Below are 23,828 nucleotides of genomic sequence, written 5' to 3'. Positions count from 1 at the left end.
ACTTTTTCAAATCTCAATTCAATTTTTTCAAATTACAAAATAAAAATAATATTAAAAAATAATATTTTAACAATATTTTATTCAATTTTCATCTAAAATCATCGTCTCACTATCCAAATGAGCTCTAAATGATTGAAAAATTATTTGTCATCTATTACTTATAATCCAATTATTGAATGCCACGTAAGAATTTTTCTTCTTCGCCCACCCTCAATTTCATAAACTGTAGTTTCCTAAAAGGGTAGTGCATACTAACCTTATTCTTCTAGAATAAAGCTAGTTTGCCTCCCGTTACAGTGTACCATTGGGCAATTTTTATTTTTAAATATTTAAATATATTTAAAAATGTGAAAAAAAAAAAATAACCTGAACGATACACCTAGCGGTAAGAGTTGGGCAGCATAATAACTCCCTTTCAAATTCCATGGGAATAATATTGACACATTCTTACTGTAGTTTATCATGCCTGACAAATAAGAATTTTGCTACCAAAAATTCTATTCATTATCTTCACACACCACATTTTTTTTTTTTCTCTTATCAAATATGTGGAATATTAATGATAAGTAAAATAATTTAATTAGTTTAAGAAGAATAAAACCAACTTTTTTTTTTAAAAAAAAAAAAAAAGACTTTTGCTACTCATTATCTCCACATACCACTACACTTATTTTTATTTATTATTTTATTATTTTTAAACTAATTAAATTCTTTTATTCATCATCCATACATCACACATTTAGTAAGAGAAAAAAATTAAAAAAATTTGTGTAGTGTTTGGTGTGACTTGTCAATGACCCCATTGTATGACGGGTTGCAAGTGGAACCTCTCCATATATGCTAGATTAGTGCATTCATTATTAGTGCTATCCATTGTGGTTTAAACTAAGTAAAACCAATATGCATCTATCCCTGGTAAACCGACCAAAAGGAGAAAATGCAATCTCTCCCCAACAAAAGAAAGCATCTTTTGGTTTACCGTTGACCCAGAAAGATATGGGTCTCTCAAAGGTACATAATGCAAGAACAGGGGATGGGGGGGAGTCGGGACTCAGAGACAGGATCTTTGCCACCAAAGGGACCGACCTGTGAATTCCTACTTTCAGGCTTTGATCATAGATGATATCCGTACAATACAAAATTGGTGTTACTACCAACGTCCAGAATCCCCCACCAGTTTAGGAAGGAAATAATCAATCAGAGCCCCTTATAGGGGAAGAATCAATCACCTTAATCAACTTACAGGCTTTAGCGTTCGGTATTCCATTTCCGTTATCGACCTAATGCCATTTGGATCAGGGACCACTTCTTCTTCCATATCTTCTTCAGGTGGGAAGCCGCGCACTTGCCCAAGCAGCCATTGGTCTATGATCCCACAGTCAATTGCATACCTGATTGTGTGCTCTATGTATCCTTTGTCAGTTATTAGATCAGGCTGAACCGTCAACATTCTCATGAGAGCTGGAGTTGTCAGAAAACAGAATTTAAAAGTAAGGTGGAGTTGAAGTGAAAGATCAAGGCTCATCTAGCAAACTATAGATCATCTGAAATCCAAAGCGTGAAAAAAAATATGTGAAGCTAATTATATGTATGCATTGATGATGCCAAAGAATAAAAAACATGACAAGAGCATCCAAGTTCATTTTCTCACAATCATCCACTAGCCTACACGGTTTCTTAAATTTGTTTTGTTAAGGATGCTTCTTTCAAAATCAATGATAAGTCCTATAGTTCTGCTTCTTGGCATAAGACCTGGTCATGGTTAGTAGGTATCTTTTCAAACTGATTTGACCAGCCTAAAAAGTACTCTCCTCAAGAATATGGACGCCATATTATACAAATATAGATCATAAACACTCAATATTAGATACTATAAATAAGAATAATTAAAATGCAACAATGACTTTCGAGATAAAGTTATTCACTAGTAATTTGTTACAATAGCACTGTACATGTAATAAGGAGCCAATGATCCAATTGGTAGATGTGACATAAGTGGATTATCGATTGTGATGCATGACACTCAAATTGTTTAGAAAAGCCTTTTTCCTTTCAAGGGAGAGGTTAGCTGCATAAAAGACACATATGAAAGGGGATATGTGTTGGAACATTCATGTGTGATTGGTGTGGTTATCAAGTGGCAGACTCTAAAATCGGGTGGTAACGACGAGAGAGTATTTGATGTAATATTTGTAAATATTCAAATCCACATCTAGGTTTATACACCACAAGGACTAGTACAGATTAGAATTGATTAGAACCATCATAAAGACAGAACTTATTTCTCACACAATGTGGGATCTCATTCATCGATCTCTAATTCAGCACTTTCCTTTATTGTGGGGCATTACAATATTCCCTACTCAAAATTCTGACATTCTCATCAGGTCATTCTATTGTGGCACGAGTCCTACACTTCTAGTTAGGATTGGCTCTGACACACCCTAACAGTTCAATAAAAGCTCAAACTAATTTGGTCTTATACTCCAAAAGACTCGCAAGGTCACAATTGCAACCCAGCTAAGTACGTCTCCCTACCACGCAATGTGGAGATCCCCATTCACCACCCTCCTGTAGATGTGATTGTCATAATATTCTTTGGCCCAAAATGCTTTTGTTTAAGGTGTCATCCTTAATGGGCTGACTTAGATACTTGCCAAGAGACTCCCCAAGGTGTTAATGTTCAACTTCCACAAATCTAAGATCCTAGCACAAGTGACTAGAAAAAGAAACTAGTTGGTATTAATTACTTCCAAATAGTGCACCATATTGACGGCTGGAATATACACCTTTCGACACAGCACTTCACCTACTATGAGAATTGGCTATTACAACACTATTGGGCTGTCGCATTTCTTGTGTAAGCCAGTACTCCACTAGATAATAGGTTCCAGTGAATGGCCAGGGGCTGCCACAAAAATGCAGGCTAACCAGGCCTCACACACATCATTTCCAGCAATAACCTTGACAAATATGCGTGTTTACAAGACTTTACCTGCAACAATGCCATCCCCTGATGCTGACATATCGCAAGTGAAAGGGGTAATCGGGACATCCTCCGTCCCACTAACAGCGCCATTGTGCTCCTTAGTGTAATAATGTACCTTAGAAGTCCCATTCGTCACAAACAAAACCTTAAGATTTTCATGCCAAAGAGGTGTAACCACTTCCGGATCATAATGGACAAATTTTGAGCTCGCATTATTTTTAGTGTCAAATTCCTCTGATGGCTTGATCCCACATAGGAACTCAAGCTCTTGCTTAGTAACCTCAATAATATCTGCTAGATTCCACACCTGTTGAATAAACATCTTGGTCTCTTCGACAGACTTCCATAGTGGCAATGGAAGGTTCACATCATAAAAAAGGACTCCTCCCAGTTTCTTTGAGATCTTGATAGCCTGCAGTGTAGTCAATCTCATATTTCGATCAAGCAGGGAATGTGTGCTGACGTAGAACATCTTTGCCTGTATAATAGATCACTAAAGACTATAAGCCAACGAGCTAATCAAATTTGAATAATCTAAAAAGCAGCATGGGTTGCACTCAGAGTCTACATGGTATAAAGTAAGATGACTTAGAAGAGTTTTATTACAGTCAAGACTTCTTTGGATGGCACTTCAAAGGGAGAAGGTATACAAAATGCTGATGGCAATCAATACAATTCAATATACAATACCCTAGCCATGGAACCCATATCCTAAAATAAAAAAAAATAAAAAAATAAAAAAACAATCAATAGCAACCTCTTCATCTTAAAGCGCATAATAAGATGCCAGCAGTGTCAGACAAAACTCCTATGAAGATAATTTTTCAGAGAATCATTTAAGATTTTTGTGATTCATTTAAGATTCAATCTCACCTACAACATTTTCATACAAGTGAATGATTTGAAATTCACCAATATCCACATAAATAGACCTGGAATCATTCATTTCATCTATCATATATGAATAAAACTTGGATTTTCTTCTGTAAGAAGCAAAGCGTATATGAAATCAAGCCAAAAATATTGCCATACCACCAATGGACAGGAGTGAGGTATAATAACTTAAGTCAAGCACTGTAAAGTGTGAGTCAAATTATCTTTCTACACAAGACCAAACTACCATACCTCCTTTAGCACGTCAATATTGATCTCAGACTTTGATAAGGAATCCTCTGCACAGGGTTTGGCACAAGTCATTCTCAAGTTACCCCTCTTACCAATCTTCATCTGTGATATCGCTGTCGCTCTTTTACTATCAATGCGAACTGAACGGGTTTGAACATTGTTCACATTCATATAATATAGCATGGCCTTACCATAGTCATCATCTCCCAGTTTTCCCATGAAAGCGACCTTACCACCCAAGCTTGCAAGAGCAATTGCAACACTGCCTGCAGATCCCCCAGGAGCCCTAATAAATTTTTCAGGCGCCCATAGTGCATCCTTCATTGATTCATGGATTTCGTAGTTTATAAGTCTGTTGGCAGGCCTTCCTGAGGGCACAAAAGCATGCTGCGCAGCTCCGAAGCAACAGACAAGAGGGGGCCAACCATATGTATAGCTAATATCCTCTCCCTCCATCATTCCCAACTCCAGGTCCTCCTCAATCTCAACCTCCACATTTGCAACAAATGGAGACTCCTCATGATCAGTAACTTCTTCTTCACTGCCCTGATCTTCCACATCTCTATCATCTTTCTTCTTGGTCCTCCTCCTCACCTTCTTCTCAGTTTTCTCTTCCTCCAAGCTAGTAGAAGCAGACACAGCTATAAATTTAAGTCAGTCCCCATCAGGAATGAAAGTAATGCCATAAAGCATTTGGAACGGAACCAAACACCATGTAGCTAGTATGGGAAATACCTTTCTTTCGAGTTCTTCGCCGTGTTTTCTTGGAATCATTACTTAGTGCAGAAATGATGCTTTCATCACTCGTGGCATCACTAGCTACCACCAATTCAGGCTTCTCCTCCGTAATATCAGACACGGATTTCTTTCTAGCCGGCCTACCAGCTCGTTTCCTAGTTGTCTTCTTCTTTACAACAGCCCCATTTTCATCAGCCGGTTCTTCTCCAAAACTCTCAGCAGCTTTCTTCCTGGAAGCAGATGCCAGGCCCGATTTACCGTGTAATCTAATGTCCTGAAGCTGCATAAAGTTAAGTGAAGGATAACACGGCCAATTCGAGTGGCACCTGCATAGTTGAAGGGCCAAATTACTGGCATAACCATTGCTGAGGAGTTGGTGAAAAAGACGACCATAGTTGATCAATGGAGAGCATTTTATTTAGGATTTTCTTTTTTCAAAGTTTCTGACAGAGGGTTGAGATTCATTTCGATATATCCCCACTAGAAACATTAAACAAAAAAAATATATCTAACACAACACCCAGTAAACCTTTATTTTTTTTAAAATAAAAAGCTTGCTTAATTTACATAGTCAATTAGGACAATACAGGCTCCGTTTATCTACGCTGTCCCACCTTGTAGCGCATGAAAAAAAACATCGGTTTTAGAAGTGTAATCAATATGTATAAAGATTATACCTACATGAAGAGAGACAGGGGGAAAACCTGGGGAATAAAAGAAACCGAGTGAAAGACAGAGATGCCGCCATAGATAAGAGCTTCAAAACAGGTCCCAGTTCCAGCTGAGAAGTTCCGACTACTGGGTGTTCGAGTTTGTGTTGGAGGTAGTGTTAGCCACGGGTTTAAGAATGTAAGTGGATGAGGCCTGTTTTTTTTTGGGGGGTTTTGGCTTTCCAGTGTCCCCTTGCTCCGGTTTTTACATAGAAACATGTACAAATTTACAATCCAAAGGTCAATATTCTGACACGTCATTCATATCTAAAATCTTGGTTTATTTTCTCTCCTTCCTCCCGCGCCTCCTCCCTTGTCTCTCTTCCGAGGCCAGGCCAGGCCAGGCCGTCGTCACCGCTTCTGGAACGCCGAGTTCACTGCCTCCCACATGCCGAGGTCTTCGAGGGTCGTTGTCTCTTTGGTTTCCACCGATCTCCGCAAAGCGCTCTCCCGCCTTGTCGACCTCTGCAAGATGGTACTCCCGCTGCTGTTCAATTTCGTGCGACACTCCGTCATGAATTTGAGAGTTTGGGAGTCGGTGTGGTCTTGGAATGGGAATTAGGGGCCGGATGAAGAGCTCTCATTCTCTTAATATTTTTTTGTTTGTACTCTATATTTTCATTTTTAGGAGATAAAAGGGAAATATAGGCCAAATATATTGTAAAAGGATGCAACCAGAGCAAAACCCCGTTTTCCTTCTGGGTCTTGGGTACTCCAAATTCATTCACTATGTTTGTCCGTCTTGGGAACTCCAAATCCTCTCCGACCCTTGCAATCTGTTGACCTTTGGATCTAATTTTTTAGCAAGTGTCCTTCATCCCTCTAACAACTGGTCTAAATCGGTGCAAAGGGGACTGGAGCATTGCAGAACCGAACCTCTGCTTTTGTCAACTGAACTTAAAAGCGAGCAAGCAAGCAAGTGTCCTTCATCCCTACCCCTTATTCATGTATTTCTGTATCTTTTAATTATAATATATGGAGCTCGGTTAGAAGGAAAAAAAAAAAAAAGTGCGTTGTTTAGATTACTTGAAAAAGTAGTCCTCTCCGGGCTGTATCTAATCCAAAATTAACTCTTTTTATCAGCATTCAACTCGAAACCAAACATGTTTCTGTGCAGTTCTTTTTTTTGGTTTGTATACTGGCTCTGTTGAACTAGTAACTATAACAATCAGTCATGGGTTGGGATTGAAACAAGAAACTTTATTTCCAATTTTTCTGTTGTTACGTCCTTTCCCCCTCACAAAGAAAGAGATAAAAAGAAGTTCTATAAGGAATTATATGCCAGGCAACAGTCAGAGCAGTTGACTCTGATTTTAATATTAATTGTCTTAACTCTAACCTTCTGTCAACAAATTTGTATCTTTTAGCTTTGGCTGCTATATATTGAGCAAACAAAAATTTGCGACTGCTATTTTATGGCTTTCTCCCTTTTATCACCTTTATTTATAAATGGGAACTCTTCTGATTTTAAGTTTTCAAGAAATGCCTTCTTTCCACGCATTATATAACCGTGCAGACTGAAAAGGAATGGAATATTTACTTCAAACTTCACGTTGTTGACAAGCCACTCCCGATAAGAATACTTTGAAGCAGTTCGTGCCCAGCAAGAAATGGTTTAGAGGTGATGTAAATTCAATTTTCAAGTTCTGGATACCTGTTTTAATGATTAATTGATTTCTTGATTTTTCAAAAACTTAACATCTGAATTGGGTGAAGTTACGCTTTTTTAATTGGCCACTTAGACCACTTAATCCTGATTACCAAAATCAGCTCTCAGGGATTACTGTGGCATATAGGACATAACCTATGGTTACTAGTGATCCTCTTGAGTAGAAGCAACTTACATAAACGCCCTTCTTTTTTGGGGGAATTTATCTGGGCCAGTTTGTATATACTCATTTCATTTTTTCTGCAGTATTGCCATCTTCCTATCGCCATTCATCACTGAATGCCTCTGTTGAGTTCATTCTCCAGAGCAGGAAGTAGCTATTGCTTTAGGAAGCAATGTGGGTGACAGACTACATAATTTCAACAACGCCTTGGAGTTGATGAAAAAATCGGGCATACATATTACAAGGCATGCTTGTTTGTATGAAACAGCTCCAGCCTACGTGACCAATCAGCCTCACTTTCTCAATTCTGCAGTTAGAGTTGTCACTAAAGTAGGCCACATGAATTATTGGGAGTGCTCAATGTTGCAGGTGGAGACAAAAACAGTGAACAGTGCACCGAAAGACACCGAATGCACCGTTGCACCGTTTGCTCCTTTGTATTGTTAGGCACCTCCACACCTCCCCAAGAATCATGCAGCAAATTGCTGCAACGTACTGATTTGCTCTCCTATAAATAGGAGAGCTTAAGTGTGTGGAGTGTGCAGTAGAGAAGTGTAGAGAGAAAACAGAGAGTGTGTGCTGCGTGTGTGCAGACAGTGTGTGAGAGAAAAAGAAGAGAGAAGAGAGTGGGTGAGCAGAGAGTTTTTTCTGTAAAAATCATTTTATAGTGAAATTACAGCAGCTGTGGACGTAGGCAATTGCCGAACCACGTTAAATTTCGTCCCTCCTTTATTTAGAATCGTCTCTGTGTCAGAACAGCTCCCAACAACTGGTATCAGAGCACTGGTTCGAGCTGTCCGAAAATTCAAGTTGTTCAAAATCAATTTTTGATAACTCCACAGTGTTCCTCGCGTCGAGACGAATCCGTTGCCGCAAACGGAATCGAAAACGGAGGTCGGACGAGGCTACACGCGCCCCTAGAAGATCGGCGCGTGCATCTGCTGCAACCCACGCACCCCACGCGCTCCGGAGGTTGAAGACGCGTGCACCACACGCGCCAGAGGTTGAAGACTCGTGAAGGATGCGCCCACGCGCCCCCCACGCGCCCTAGAGAGGTTCGGCGCGTGTGCCACACGCGCCTCACTCTCCCCCACGCGCCACAGTACTGTACGCGCGTGTATTACACGCGCCCACGCGTTGCCCACGCGCACTGTACAGCGCGTGTATCTCACGCGCCAGACAGATCAGAACCGTCCATTTTTCAGATCTATTTTTGGCTAGATCTAAGCCATTCGGAGTCCGATTTCGACGATCAAATAGTGCTTTCCAACTATTTGGATCATTCCGGACTCATCCGTACGATCGAAATTTTGAGATTCGGCATCAATACATTGGATCTGAACCATCTACGTGTTGCAGATCATTTTTGGGCTAGATCACGCCAGTTGGAGTTCTATCGCGACGATCAAATAGTGCTGACAAACTATTTGGATCATTCCGGACTCGTTTCCAGCTAATTCGAGTGTTTCGGACGCAACAGTGATCGTTGTTTGTTTGAATTTGAACTCATTTGTAAAGTTATGGCTGGAGAAGAAGCTAAAGGTGTTGGTATCAAGAAATTTGACGGTACAGACTTTGCCTACTGGAGAATGCAGATAGAGGATTATCTTTATGAGAAGAAACTACATCTTCCACTCCTAAGAAGAAAGCCAGATGACATGAGCAATGAAGATTGGAGTTTCCTTGACAGACAAGTGTTGGGAGTTATTCGACTAATACTGTCAAGATCAGTTGCACACAATGTGGGAAAGGAGAAGACCACGGCGGATTTGATGAAAGCTCTATCGGACATGTACGAGCAGCCATCAGCCAATAATAAAGTGCATTTGATGTACAAGCTATTCTACTTGAGAATGGCAGAAGGAACTCCAGTTATTCAGCATCTGAATGAGTTCAACACCATCATCAATCAATTAGCTTCAGTAGGGATTGAATTTGATGATGAAGTACGTGCACTGATTGCTCTAACTCAATTGCCAAAGAGCTGGGAGGCCATGAGAACAGCTGTCAACAATTCTTATGGCAAAACAAAGATGAAGTATCAAGATATCCGGGACCATATTCTTAGCGAGGAAGTTCGCAGAAGAGATACAGGAGAAGCATCAACTTCCAGTTCTGCCTTAAACCTCGAGACGAGAGGTAGAGGAGCTAGTAGAAGTTCAAATCGGGGCAGATCGAAGTCCCGAAGAGGCAGAAGTAAATTTAGGTCCGGAAAACAAGTACAGTGCTGGAATTGTGGCAAGATTGGCCACTTCAAAAATAATTGCAAGGAAGCAAAGAAGAAGAATGAGCATGACTCTGTTAATGCCACAATAGAAGATCTCCAAGATGCCTTACTCCTTTCAGTCGACAACCAAATTGAATCTTGGGTGTTAGATTCAGGAGCCTCGTTCCACACTACAGCACATCGAGAAATCATGCAGAATTATGTCACTGGTGATTTCGGGAATGTGTACTTAGCAGATAGTGAAGCGTTGGAAATCGAAGGCATAGGAGATGTACCAATCAATTTGCCCAATGGAAGTGCATGGTTGCTACAGAAGGTGCGACATGTTCCCAAGCTCATGAGGAACCTGATTTCTGTAGGACAACTTGATGCTGATAGGCATTCGGTACTATTTTACCGGTGGCACGTGAAAGATAACAAAAGGAGCTATGGTAGTAGCTCGAGGTACAAAAACAGGTACTCTATATATGACTTCAAGCATTAGAGATACTATTGCAATTGCTGATGCAAATGCCAACCTATGGCATCAAAGGCTTGGTCACATGAGTGAGAAATGAATGAAAGTACTATTATCCAAGGGGAAGTTACCAAAGTTGGAATCAACTGATTTCGACATGTGTGAATGTTGCATTTTTGGGAAACAGAAAAATGTTAGTTTCCTAAAAAATGGTAGAACTCCAAAATCTACAAAGTTGGAGTTGGTGCACACAGATTTGTGGGGGCCATCCCCAGTAGCTTCTCTTGGAGGATCGCGGTACTATGTTTCCTTTATTGATGACTCAAGCAGGAAAGTATGGGTTTATTTTTTGAAAAATAAATCTGACACATTTGATACTTTCAAGAAGTGGAGAGCCATGGTTGAAAATGAAACAGGCTTGAAGTTAAAATGTATGAGATCAGACAATAGAGGAGAGTACATCGACGGAGGGTTCAAAGAATTCTGTACTGCAAATGGGATTAAATTTCAAAAGACTATTCCCGGGACACCGCAACAGAATGGCGTAGCTGAACGCATGAATAGAACTCTCAACGAACGTGCCAGAAGCATGAGGCTGAATTCAGGATTGCCTGAATGTTTTTGGGCTGATGCAATTAACACTGCAGCCTATTTGATTAATCGGGGACTTTCAGTTCCCTTAAAGTTCGATCTACCAGAGGAAGTCTGGAGCGGAAAGAAGGTAAATCTTTTCCATTTGAAAGTTTTTGGCTGTTTATCATATGTTCACATAGATTCTACTGATCGTAACAAGTTAGAAGCCAAATCTAGAAAATGTTTTTTCATCGGTTATGGTGATGAAGAATTTGACTATCAATTTTGGGATGATAAAAATCGCAAAATCATTAGAAGTAGAAATGTGATATTTAATGAGCAGATTCTGTACAAAGCTAAGTTACAAGTTGAATCTGAGGAACAGCCAAAGAAACCTGAGGTTGTTGATTTTGATGTTACTCGAGTCAACACTGATCAGAACGAGGATCAAGAAAATAATGATACACAGATCGAACAACGTACACCACTCACTGTTACTCGAAGATCTTCAAGGACAATCAGGCTACCACAGCGGTTCTCACCATCTCTATACTACATCTTGCTAATAGATAGTGTTGAACTGAAAAGTTATGATGAAGCTCTACGAATTGAAGATTCGATCAAGTGGGAGAAAGCCATGCAAGATGAGATGGAGTCACTAATGTCAAATCAGACATGGGAGCTAACTAAGCTTCCAAAAGGCAAGAAGGCTTTGCACAATAAATGGATGTACAGAATTAAAGAAGAACACAATGGTAGCAAGCGCTACAAAGCCAGAATGGTCGTGAAGGGGTTTCAACAAAAAGAAGGTGTCGACTACACAGACATTTTCTCCCCAGTTGTAAAATTGACTACGATCAGGCTAGTGTTGGCAATTGTGGCTGCAGAGAATCTACATCTTGAGCAGTTAGATGTGAAGACTGCATTCCTTCATGGTGATTTAGAGGAAGACATTTATATGCACCAGCCACAAGGATTCTCAGTGAAGGGAAAAGAGAATCTAGTTTGCAAACTAAAGAAGAGCTTGTATGGCCTAAAACAAGCTCCACGACAATGGTACCGGAAGTTTGACAACTTCATGTGCAGTAATGGATTTACAAGACTGCAAGCTGACCATTGTTGCTATATGAAGAACTTTGACAACTCTTATATTATCCTACTGTTATATGTGGATGATATGCTCGTTGTAGGGTCAAGCATCGAGGAAATCAATAAACTGAAGAAGCAGTTGTCAAAGCGGTTTGAGATGAAGGATTTGGGTGCTGCAAAACAAATCCTTGGTATGAGAATTATTAGAGACAGGTCTAATGATACTCTCAAGCTCTCCCAGGAGGAGTATGTAAAGAAGATGCTCAGAAGGTTTAACATGGACAAGGCGAAACTAGTGAGCACACCCTTAGCTAGTCACTTTCGACTAACTAAGGATCAGTCGCCAAAGACGGAGGAAGAGCAAGAATGCATGGACAGAATACCATATGCATCTGCTATTGGTAGTCTTATGTACGCCATGGTCTGTACAAGGCCAGATATTGCACAAGCAGTGGGAGCTGTGAGCAGGTACATGAGTAATCCAGGAAAGCAGCATTGGGAAGCAGTCAAGTGGATTTTAAAATATCTACAAGGCTCTTCAGATACGTCACTATGCTTTACAAAAGCAGGTTTAAAACTACAGGGATATGTAGATGCTGATTTAGCAGGTGACGTTGACAGCAGAAAAAGTACTACTGGATTTGTGTATACGCTGGGTGGTACAGTTGTATCGTGGGCTTCTAAGTTACAGAAGATTGTTGCTCTCTCAACTACAGAAGCGGAATACGTTGCTATAACTGAAGCAGGGAAGGAAATGGTTTGGTTGCAGTCATTCTTGGAGGAATTGGGAAAGAAGAATGAAAAAGGCATTCTGCACAGTGATAGTCAGAGTGCTATTTTTCTTGCAAAGAATCCAGCCTTTCATTCCAGAACAAAACATATACAGTTGCGATACCATTTTATCCGATCTCTTCTCGATAGTGGACAGCTGATACTTGAGAAGATTCGAGGAACAGAGAATCCAGCAGACATGTTCACAAAAGTAGTTACTGCTGACAAACTGAAGCTGTGTATAGCTTCAGTTGGACTTCGTACTTAAAGGCATGACTTGAAGTTGCTGTGATAGTTGCTATGAAGATATGTAGACTCATTTGTCTCCAAGTGGGAGATTGTTGCAGGTGGAGACAAAAACAGTGAACAGTGCACCGAAAGACACCGAATGCACCGTTGCACCGTTTGCTCCTTTGTATTGTTAGGCACCTCCACACCTCCCCAAGAATCATGCAGCAAATTGCTGCAACGTACTGATCTGCTCTCCTATAAATAGGAGAGCTTAAGTGTGTGGAGTGTGCAGCAGAGAAGTGTAGAGAGAAAACAGAGAGTGTGTGCTGCGTGTGTGCAGACAGTGTGTGAGAGAAAAAGAAGAGAGAAGAGAGTGGGTGAGCAGAGAGTTTTTTCTGTAAAAATCATTTTATAGTGAAATTACAGAAGCTGTGGACGTAGGCAATTGCCGAAACACGTTAAATTTCGTCCCTCCTTTATTTAGAATCGTCTCTGTGTCAGAACAGCTCCCAACACTCAAGAAAATAGAAACAGACATGGGCGGTACTAATGGTATAAGGTATGGTCCAAGACCCATTGACTTGGATATTGTTCTATGGAAAGTTCAAGGTGCACTCTGATATTCGAACCATACCCCATGAAAGAATTTGGGAGAGACCATTTGTAATGGCCCCCCTAATGGATTTGCTGCGATCAGTAGCAGATTGTGATAAAGTTACTAGTTGGCATTCCTTCTACCTGCATACCGGTGGACTTTCTGAGTTATGGGAGAAAATGGGTGCTGAATCACTTATTGGGAAGGAAGGCATAAAAAGGGTTTTACCCGTTAAAAACAGTTTATGGGACTGGTCATAGAGAACCTCTGTCATGGGTATTCTTAATGTGACCCCAGATAAATTTAGTGACTGTGGAAAGCTTGTCTCTGTGGAGTCTGCCCTTTATCAGGTGCGTTTGATGATTTCTGAGGGGGCCGCTATAATTGATATTGGTGCTCAATCTACAAGGCCAATGGCCTCTTGTATTTCCACTGAAGAAGAATTAGATAGGCTTATCCCTGTTTTGGAAGCCGTAGTAGGGATGCCTGAGGCAGAGGGAAAGCTCATATCAGTGGATATTTCCTATTCAGAAGTTGCTTCAGAAGCAATTGGTAGAGGGGCTCGTCTCGTGAATGATGCATCTGATGGGCAGTTAGCTTTGAACATGTTCAGTCGTTGCAGGCCTTAAGGTTCCACATGTTGCAATGCACGAGGGGGGACCCATCCACAATGCAAAACTCCGAAAACGTGATGTTTGTAAGTAGAAAGCTTCAGAGTTATACTTGAGGGTAGAAAGCTTCAGAGTTATACTTGAGGGTTAAGGAAGCAGAATTATCAGGTATTCCTGCTTGGAGGATAGTGATTGAACCTGATATTGGATTCTCCAAGAGAACTGAACGTAATTTGGATATCCCAAGGGGATTACCAAGCATTCATGCAGAGATTGCTAGGAAAAGTTTGGCTGTGTCTCATGCCCCAATATTTATTGGACCTTCCAGAAAGAGGTTTTTAGTTGACATTTGCTCTCGAACTGGCGCAGATGAGAGAGGTACTGCCACTATTGCCTCTGTCACGGTGAGCGTTTTAGGAGCAAACATTGTTAGAGTACATAATGTAAAGAGATAACCTTGACGCTGTGAAGGTCTGTGATGCAATGCTAAAGCTAAGGAGTTCTTGCATCCTTCCATGATTAAGGGAATAATAGATAATGTATATTCTATTACGTTCTTTTCTTTTCTTCTTTCTTACGGCCTTGCCTCTGGAAATCTCGATATATTTTTCTTCTGCACTCCTAGTCTCTGGATCGGTTGTAGAAGATCATAAGGCTCTCACGAGAAACATTTGTTTTGTGAAATGTTGTTCAAGTGGTTAGCACTGACGTCACCTTACGGAGTGCATTGCATTTCCTAGCTTCTTTTCTTTTTTTCTTCTGATTTTCACCAACCCTCAGCACCCAAACTCCGTCAAAATTTTGTTGTATTGTTATTGCTCATCGGTAAGCTTTGGTGGATTGAACTATATTCTCATTTCTTTGTCAATAGGCTCCAAGTGGAAGGCACTATGGACTGACTAACTGCCATGGTAAAACTTGTAAATGGTGAAGAAGTTTGGGTAGCTTCTAAGTAGTTGAAAGATGCAACTGAGAGTTGAGTTCTACCCAAAATGGGTCAACATCTGGGAAGAGAAGGCATTTACTGGTCAATTTGGATATCTAATTATCTGCCTGGTACCTAGCAAAGTTGCTCAGTTTTCAGCTTTTTTGCGACACTGCCTGGGAAAACCACATGATCTAAGATCAAACGCTAAGCTGAAAATGAAAACCACCAGCTTTATCAAAGAAGCAAGTGCTCATCTGCATGAATGGAAGTATTCATTCCAGACGCAATGTTCCACATCGAGGCTGTGACAGATTACAGAGATATGATGTAAACAAGAAAAAGTAAGACTTTAAGCATTTCCCTCATCAAATGCGGGTTTTGGTAGCTGAGAACTAATTGTTCTGTTCCAAAACCTCGGCTTCAGCCCTAGCCATGGGATCATCTTTGATCTCTATTTCGTCTTCCTTTTCCCCTTCTCGCTCTTGGGCCAGTTTCTTTCGATGCAAGTCCTCTGCAGCCTCCATTGTAGCCCGATTCTCTGCCTGAATACGCTGCATTTCTTCTTCTTGCTGCTGCCTTTCAAACCATGTGTCCGCATCCGCCCAAACTAAAATATTAAAGAAAAAAAAAAAAAACAGAATCAATCAAACGAGCAAAAATTTATTTCAGGGGCTTTACCATCAATGCTGTATTACAACCATCGACCCCACACAGGACCAAATAGTAGCACATATCATTTGACATCCGACAAAATAAAGATCGGGTCTAACTATCCTCAAACAATGGAACAGGTGTCTCGGAGTTGTCGCTTATCATGTCAGTCTACACTTTGAAGCTCTCTGGATTGAGAATGTCCATGAGTCTTAAAGAACAAAAAGAGAAATTCACAGTAATTACTCTGTTTTATTATATGTGATCTGACCCCATCTTAGAGAGGTTGTTCAGTCGTTAGGAAACACACTCGAACACAAAAAATAAAGATATCATACTTTTCTATTTTCTTTCAATTCTATTCTGTTTTCCATCGTTAAGATGAAACTCCCCAACACTAACAAGAGTTGCTTACCGCATCTAGAGTCTAACATACAAATTGTTCAGAACTAATTAAATTTCATCAGGGTATCTAGAAATCTTATGTAGCAGTTCTACCTATTAAAAATAAAATGTAGCAGTTCTGGAAGCAATCCTCGCATGTCTTGCAGGTTTAACATAAGACTGTATCCGAAATTAGGGAATCCAATTCATGGCATTGAGGGAGTGAATGTAGCATGGAAACGCTTTGAACTCGTTGAGTCAATCATTGCAAATCTACTCAAAAATTTTGGCTGCCAGAATTTTAGGGCGTCAAAGGAAAATTCAAAGGAAGTTTCGCGATCAGGCATTTATTCAACAAACAATTGTTGATACATGTTGCGGTTGTGAATAGTAATGGTTTCATTCTCAATGAAAAGTTAGTACAAGTTTAAGCTGTTGAAAATTATCAGCTATTTAACTAAAAGGTATATAGAATCCTAAAAACCCTAAACCCAGAGTTACGAATTGCAAGAATAGCGTTACAAACACTGAAGGCCGAAGTCGATTAATAAACAAAATGAAGAAAACCATCCCAAACAGATCAGTATTAACGAAAGAGAAGGAATGGAAAAGGAGAAGAAAAGGGAAGGGAAGGACGTACTGGGGTGAGCGGCCCAGCCTTGCTCGCCACCCTTGATGCGCTCGGGGAGGGCGTAGTTGACGGTGAGGACACGGCCATAGAGCTCAGCGCCGTCCATGTTGTCCATGGCGGCGGCGGCGTCGTCCTTCTCCAAGAAAGTAACGAAGCCGAAGGAGCGGTGCTTCTGGGTGGCCTGGTCGAGCGGGGTCTTGACGTCCTTGATGTCCCCAAAAGGTATGAAGGCGGCGTGGAGGATGGACTCGTTCACCTCCTCCGCCAGCCCTCCAACGTACACCGTGTTCTTCTGGACTGCTTGTTGCGCCATTCAATTGCCTCTCCTCGTACCTTGTTTCTTTCCCTGTCGTGCTTACAACCAGAACGACATTAATTACTAGCGAAGCAGAAGCAGGAATTGTGGGTGAATCGAGAAAATAATATTAATATATGGATTTCTAAAATTAATAATATATGGATCTGAAACATACATCCACACCCCCACAGTACATTTGGGCTAAATGTATTTTGGGCCTACGTGAAGCCCCTGTTAAAAGGTTTTTTACCGACCGTGGCCGACGATGACCGGCCGTCAAAGTCAGGGATCAGCTGAAATCGGGAGAGAATTGGTATGTCAACGGTAGAAAATAGCTAGAACCGACGTCGATTGGTTCAGTTCTAATTTGAAACCAAATTCAAACAGTCAAATCGGTCGATATAATATATATATGTATATATTTCTAATATAAAACGATACCGTTTCACTTAATTGATTTAAACAGTATCATTTTATATCTACAGTTTTGAAAAAATATATATGAAATGATGTTATTTAGTTTAATACACCAAACAGCTATAGCTCTAACCCCCTTCCCCCCCCCCCTTTCCCCTCTCCCCTCTCCCCCGATGCCATCGATCCATTTAAGATTTATTGACGGGATTCTTCTTTTGTTGCCATCCCTCTTTCTCTCTACATCCATTTATGTCATTTTAAACTCTATCATCTCTGATTCATTTGAGGTTTATTGATTGGGTTTTTTTTAATTTTTTTAGTGATTTTATTGTGAATTTTGTGATATTTGTTGTGAGATTTGTTGATGGAGTTCTTTTAAACTTTTTAGTTTTTTGTTATGGCTCAATTCTTGTCCTCGGAACATTGCTTTGAGTTTTCTGAATTGGTATTTTGTAATGAGGATTTTTTGCATTAGGATCCTCCAATAGGATAAATTTTGGATTTTTTAAAAATTTTGTTAGTGATAAAGTAGGTCCGCTAGTGAGTAGTACTCTTGCATATTAGATCAGTCGAGATCAACCGACTAGATAGTCCGATGAAAAACAAAGACAATTTTGAAACTGCTGTAAAGTCAACACTATCTAAAATAATTTCATGAAGAAACTCATGCAGATATAGGCAGTAGGACTCCTAATACATATTTCTCGCTAGAATTAGATTTAAAATTTTGAATTTCATTTCGGTGACCATTTCAATTGAGGCACTAGAACGGAATATTTTGATATTGATATATTTCGATGTACTATTTCAGAATAAACATTATATAAATAAATTTTTCTATATATATATAAACTATATTTCATAATAATATCAGTGTAATAATAAGCAATAAAAAACATAACAATGGATAAAATATCAATGAAAAACATCGATATTCTATTACAAAAACTTTCCCCTCCTGGGCTATAGTCTTTTTTATTTTTGTTTTCACAATTAGATCATGATCTACAAGTTATAGAATAAATTTTATTTTTATTTTCTACTTTTTTTACTTTTCCAAAGCATAAGAATTCTTCAAGTGTTAAAGCCTTTAGATTTTTTTAGTACGAAGTTAGAATCTGGAAATCTTGTACGCCAGTGTAGAGTTCCTGTATACCAGTTTATGAATTATATTAACTTTTCCTCTTAATGTCATCGTCACTTTACCTATTCATTTTTCATAAATTATTATTCTATCATTGTTGTAAAATAACATTATTGTAAAATAAATTATATGACCACCTTGAACTAGCCATCAAATGCATAGTGCACAGTGCTAGCACAGTACTAGTATAGTGAGTTGACCGACATATGCATAGTGCATAGTGCTAGCATAGTACTAACATAGTGAGTTAGCCGACATATGCATAGTGCTAGCATAGTGCTAGCATAGTAAGCTAGCATAGTCCCCTTTGTACGCCTATATATATATCGTTGAATTCTTTAAGAAATTCATAAGTTTCATAACTTCTCTGAACTCTATCTCTCTCTCTCTCTCTCTCCTTTCGATAGTTTTATAACACGTTATCAGCACGAAAGTTCTGACGATTTTGAATCTAGTAATCCTCTACTTCAAGTAAGTCTTTCAATATATTTTTATAGTTTTCAAAATGAATATGAAATATTAAACATACTTATGTTCCTGATTTATATATGTAGAAAATGTCAAATCTTACAAAATTGGAATTCGTTGCTCTTGACATTTCTGGAAAAAATTATTTATTTTGGATCCTTGATGCTGAGATCCATCTGGATGCAATGAACCTGAGAGATACAATTAAAGAAGGAAATCAAGGGTCCCTGCAGGACCGTGCTAAGGCAATGATTTTCTTTCGGCACCATCTTCATGAAGAATTAAAAACTGAGTATCTAACGGTGAAAGATCCACTTATTTTGTGGAATGATTTAAGGGAGAGATATGAACACCAGAAAACTATAATCCTCCCAAAAGCTCGTCATGATTGGATGCACCTGAGGTTGCAAGACTTCAAGAGTGTTAGTGAGTATAACTCTGCACTCTTTAAAATTAGCTCGCTATTGAAATTATGTGGTGAAAAAGTCACTGATGATGACTTGTTAGAGAAGACATATACTACTTTTCATGCCTCGAATGTGCTCCTACAGCAACAATATCGAGAGCAAAAGTTCAAGAAATATTCTGAACTTATATCTTGTCTTCTATTAGTTGAGCAAAATAATGAGTTTTTATTAAGGAATCACCAGTCACGTCCTACTGGATCTATATCATTCCCTGAAGTGAATGGTACTAGATTTACATCATTCCCAGAAGCGAATGGTGCATCTTTTCAAAGAAAAAGGGGGCGTGGACGTGGTAAGAAAAACTATAGAAGTGGAGGTCCTAAAAGTGACCACACTAAAAGGGAAAATAATAGATATACACCATACCACCAGAAGTGGTTCAACTCAGAGAAGGGCAAAAGTCCTCAAAATAAATTTGTAAAGAAATATGAAGATGGATGCCATAGATGTGGTATGATTGGACATTGGTCTCGTACCTGTCGTACAGCTAAGCACCTGGTTGACTTATACCAATCTTCTATAAAAGAAAAAACAAAGAAATTTGAAACAAATTTTGCTGAACCATCATATGCTTTATATTCTATAGATGGAGAAGATATTACAAGCCTTGATGTTTCTAATTTCTTTGAGGATTCTAGTGGTAGAGTTAATCATGGAAGTGTTCCTTTTTAATTAATGTATTTCCTTCATATTATTGTAAAATATTTTTATTCTACAATGTTTTGTAGTAATGAAAGTTTTATATATTTTGTATAATCATAAGTCTTATTGATGAACTTTCTATCACCGAGATGAATAATAAAGATGTATGTCTGGCTGACAGTGCTACAACTCACACAATTCTTAAGGATAAAAAATATTTTCAAAATCTAACATTGAGTAAAGCCTATGTTCATACCATTTCCGGTTCATCGAATCTAATTGAAGGCTCTGGAAGAGCTTATATTGTGTTACCTAATGGCACCAAATTTTGTATTGATGATGCTCTATTTTCTTCACAATCCAGAAGAAATTTATTGAGTTTTAAAGATATACGTCGTAATAGTTGTCATATTGAAACCAATAACGAAGACAAGAAAGAGCATCTTCTCATTACTAAAATAATTTCGAGCCAGAAGCTCTTATTAGAAAAAATGTCTGCCCTCTCATCTGGATTGTATTATACAGAAATGAGAACAATTGAATCACATGTTGTAATGCACCAGAAGTTCATTGATCCCAAAATATTTATGACTTGGCATGATCGCCTTGGACATCCAGGATCAATAATAATGAGACGAATAATTGATAATTCGTATGGGCATCCCCTAAAGAATCAGAAGATTATCTTACCCAATAAATATCCATGCTCTGCATGTTCTCAAAGTAAATTGATTATCAAACCATCTATCTCAAAGGTTGTTTTTGAATCTCCATCTTTTTTACAAAGGATTCATGGAGATATATGTGGGCCTATTCAACCATCAAGTGGACCGTTCAGATATTTTATGGTTTTAATTGATGCATCAAGTCGATGTCACATATTTGTCTACTTTCCACTAGAAATGCTGCATTTGCTAAACTTCTTGCACAAATAATTAAGCTACGAGCACAATTCCCCGACTATCCAATTAAAACTATTCGATTGGATAATGTAGGAGAATTTACATCTCAAACTTTTGATAATTATTGCATGTCAATAGGAATAGATGTTGAACATCCAGTTGCCCACACACACACTCAAAATGGTTTAACTGAATCATTGATTAAAAGGCTTCAGCTAATCGCTAGACCTTTACTCATGAAATCAAATCTTCCTATTTCTGCTTGGGGACATGCTATAATTTATGCAGCATCATTAATTCGAGTTAGACCATTAGCATATCACAAATATTCACCATTACAGCTTGCATTTGGTCAGCAACCAAATATTTCTCATATTCGTATTTTTGGATGTACTGTATATGTTCCAATTGCACCTCCACAATGTACAAAGATGGGCCCTCAACGTAGACTTGGGATATATGTTGGGTTTGATTCTCCATCTATTATCAGATACCTTGAGCCTCTAACAGGGGATATGTTTAAGGCACGTTTTGAGGGTTGTCATTTTGACGAATCCATTTTTCCAACATTGGGTAATGAGAAGTCGGTGCCTAAAGCACGACAGGAAATTACTTTGAAAAATAAAGCTCTTTCCCAATTTGATCATCGTACAAAAGAATGTAATCTAGAGGTTCAAAAAATTATTCATTTGCAAAGTGTTGCAAACCAATTACCGGATGTATTTACTGACACTAAAGGTGTGGTAAAATCATATATTCCTGCTGTTAATGTTCCAGCAAGGATTGTAGTCCCTAAAGGACAAGTTGCCAAAATAGCAATAGGCGAGTCTAAGATACGCCTGAAGCATGGACGGCCTATTGGTGCTAAGGACAAAATTCCTCGGAAGAGGAAAATACAAAATGAATTTGGTACTCCTGAAGAGTCCATACCAATACAGGCCATAAGAGTAATTAATGCTCCTGAAGAGAGTAAATCTCTTGAGAAAGAACCTCCTGAAGAGGTATTTCATGAAATGTCTTCCCTTGAAGAGGGACAGGTACCTGAAAATAACGAGATCTCGATACATTTCATGAGTACAGGAGAAATTTTGAATAGAAATAAAATTGTTGTCGACAACATATTTTCATATAAAATGGCTTTTGACATTACCAGAAGTAATGAAAAAATTGAGCCAAGAACTATCGAAGAATGTCGACTTAGAGATGACTGGCCAAAATGGAAATCAGCTATTGAAGCTGAATTAAACTCGTTAGCAAAGCGAGAGGTCTTTGGACCAATTATACAAACACCAAAGGGTGTAATGCCCGTTGGATATAAATAGGTATTTATACGTAAGCGTAATGAAAGCAATGAAATTGTGCGATATAAAGCACGACTTGTTGCACAAGGTTTCCTGCAGAAACCGGGGATTGATTATGAGGAAACATACTCTCCTGTTATGGATGCAATCACATTCAGATATTTAATCAGTTTGGCAGTTATAAAAAGATTGAATATGTAATTGATGGATGTGGTCACTGCATATTTATATGGATCATTAGATCATGACATATATATGAAAATCCCTGAAAGATATAAAATGCCTGAAGTTTCTAATCTGAGTACATCCAGAAGTGTGTATTCTATTAAGCTTCAAAGATCTTTATATGGGTTAAAGCAATCTGGACGCATGTGGTATAAACGCCTTAGCGAATATCTATTGAAAGAAGGATTTGAGAATAATCCAATATGCCCATGTGTTTTTATTAAGAAATCAGACTCCGGATTTGTTATTATTGCGGTTTATGTTGATGATCTAAATCTTGTTGGAACTCCTGAAGAGATCAGAAGAACCGCTACATATTTAAAGAATGAATTTGAAATGAAGGATCTTGGCAAAACAATTTTGTCTCGGCCTGCAGCTCGAGCATTTGCCAAATGGAATTCTTATTCATCAGTCAAATTATACAGGGAAAGTCTTGAAACACTTTTACATGGACAAAGCTCATCCCCTAAGTACTCCAATGGTTGTTCGATCACTTGATGTGCAGAAGGATCCATTTCTCCTTGTGAAGACAATGAAGAAAATCTTGGTTCTGAAATACCTTATCTCAGTGCAATTGGAGCCCTGATGTATCTTGCAAATTGCACTCGGCCTGATATTGCATTTTCAGTTAATTTACTTGCAAGATATAGTTCCGCACCAACTCGAAGACATTGGAATGGCATTAAACATATCCTTCGATACCTTCGAGGTACGGTTGATATGGGATTATTTTATCAACATGGTTCAAGTCCACAATTAGTTGGATATGCAGATGCAGGTTATCTTTCAGATCCACATAAAGGTAGATTTCAAAGTGGATATGTATTTACTTATGGAAATTCTGCTATATTATGGAGATCTGTCAAACAAACACTATCTGCTACCTCTTCAAATCACTCAGAGATCATTGCAATTCATGAAGCAAATCGAGAATGTATTTGGCTAAGATCAATGATCCAACATATTCAAGAAAAGTGTGGCCTTCCAGTGATTAATGATAGTCCAATAACTTTATACGAAGATAATGCTGCTTATATTACTCAAATTAGAGGAGGATATATCAAAAGTGATAGAACCAAACATATTTCACCTAAATTCTTTTATACTCATAAACTTTAAGAGAAAGGTGAAATTAAAATCAAGTAGATACGATCAAGTGATAATCTAGCAGATTTATTCACAAAAACATTACCAACTGCAACATTTAAGAAGATTGTGCAGAATATTGGAATGCGGAGACTTGAAGACCTTTTATCATGCACTTTTCAGGGGGAGTAATGTCTTGAAAACTTATACTGATTGTACTATTTTTCCTTCGCTAAGGTTTTTTCCCACTGGGTTTTCCTTTGCAAGGTTTTAATGAGGCAATCTTAAAGTATTTTACGGTACACATGAATATTGTACTCTTTTTCTTTCGTCATT

At 38.8% G+C, this 23,828-nt stretch overlaps 2 protein-coding genes and 1 pseudogene across 2 annotated transcripts; 1 reads left to right on the top strand and 2 right to left on the bottom strand.

Moving 5' to 3' along the window:
* Positions 1-1,051: 1,051 nt before the first annotated feature.
* LOC122309659 (fructokinase-like 2, chloroplastic) lies at positions 1,052-6,504 on the bottom strand. The gene is made up of 5 exons (XM_043123201.1): positions 5,557-6,504; positions 4,850-5,178; positions 4,115-4,755; positions 2,996-3,467; positions 1,052-1,461 (listed from the first exon to the last, which is right to left on the bottom strand). Exons 1-5 carry the CDS (start codon positions 5,598-5,600, stop codon positions 1,235-1,237), a joined length of 1,713 nt encoding a protein of 570 aa, XP_042979135.1. The 5' UTR covers positions 5,601-6,504; the 3' UTR covers positions 1,052-1,234.
* Positions 6,505-13,183: 6,679 nt separating this feature from the next.
* LOC122309660 lies at positions 13,184-14,932 on the top strand (annotated as a pseudogene).
* A 154-nt stretch (positions 14,933-15,086) lies between these two features.
* LOC122309661 (peptidyl-prolyl cis-trans isomerase E) lies at positions 15,087-16,962 on the bottom strand. The gene is made up of 2 exons (XM_043123203.1): positions 16,552-16,962; positions 15,087-15,483 (listed from the first exon to the last, which is right to left on the bottom strand). The coding sequence occupies exons 1-2, from the start codon at positions 16,853-16,855 to the stop codon at positions 15,269-15,271; spliced, it is 519 nt and encodes a 172-aa protein (XP_042979137.1). The 5' UTR covers positions 16,856-16,962; the 3' UTR covers positions 15,087-15,268.
* Between the last annotated feature and the right edge of the window lie 6,866 nt (positions 16,963-23,828).

The sequence above is a fragment of the Carya illinoinensis genome, chromosome 5, assembly GCF_018687715.1.
Source record: "Carya illinoinensis cultivar Pawnee chromosome 5, C.illinoinensisPawnee_v1, whole genome shotgun sequence".
In the NCBI taxonomy this organism is placed as follows: Eukaryota; Viridiplantae; Streptophyta; class Magnoliopsida; order Fagales; family Juglandaceae; genus Carya; species Carya illinoinensis.
The sequence above is the reverse complement of the archived record's forward strand: the minus strand, read 5'-3'. Positions and strand labels throughout refer to the sequence as shown.

Bases quoted from the DNA above. Each gene is read 5' to 3' on its own strand.
- LOC122309659 (XM_043123201.1), bottom strand. From the start codon at position 5,600: ATGGCGGCATCTCTGTCTTTCACTCGGTTTCTTTTATTCCCCAG. The intron at 4,756-4,849 runs GTATTTCCCATA...TTAAATTTATAG, and splicing joins GCGAAGAACTCGAAAGAAAG to CTGTGTCTGCTTCTACTAGC. The intron at 1,462-2,995 runs GTAAAGTCTTGT...TGACAACTCCAG, and splicing joins AGGGGATGGCATTGTTGCAG to CTCTCATGAGAATGTTGACG.
- LOC122309661 (XM_043123203.1), bottom strand. From the start codon at position 16,855: ATGGCGCAACAAGCAGTCCAGAAGAACACGGTGTACGTTGGAGGGCTG. The intron at 15,484-16,551 runs GTACGTCCTTCC...TTAATATTTTAG, and splicing joins AGGCTGGGCCGCTCACCCCA to TTTGGGCGGATGCGGACACA.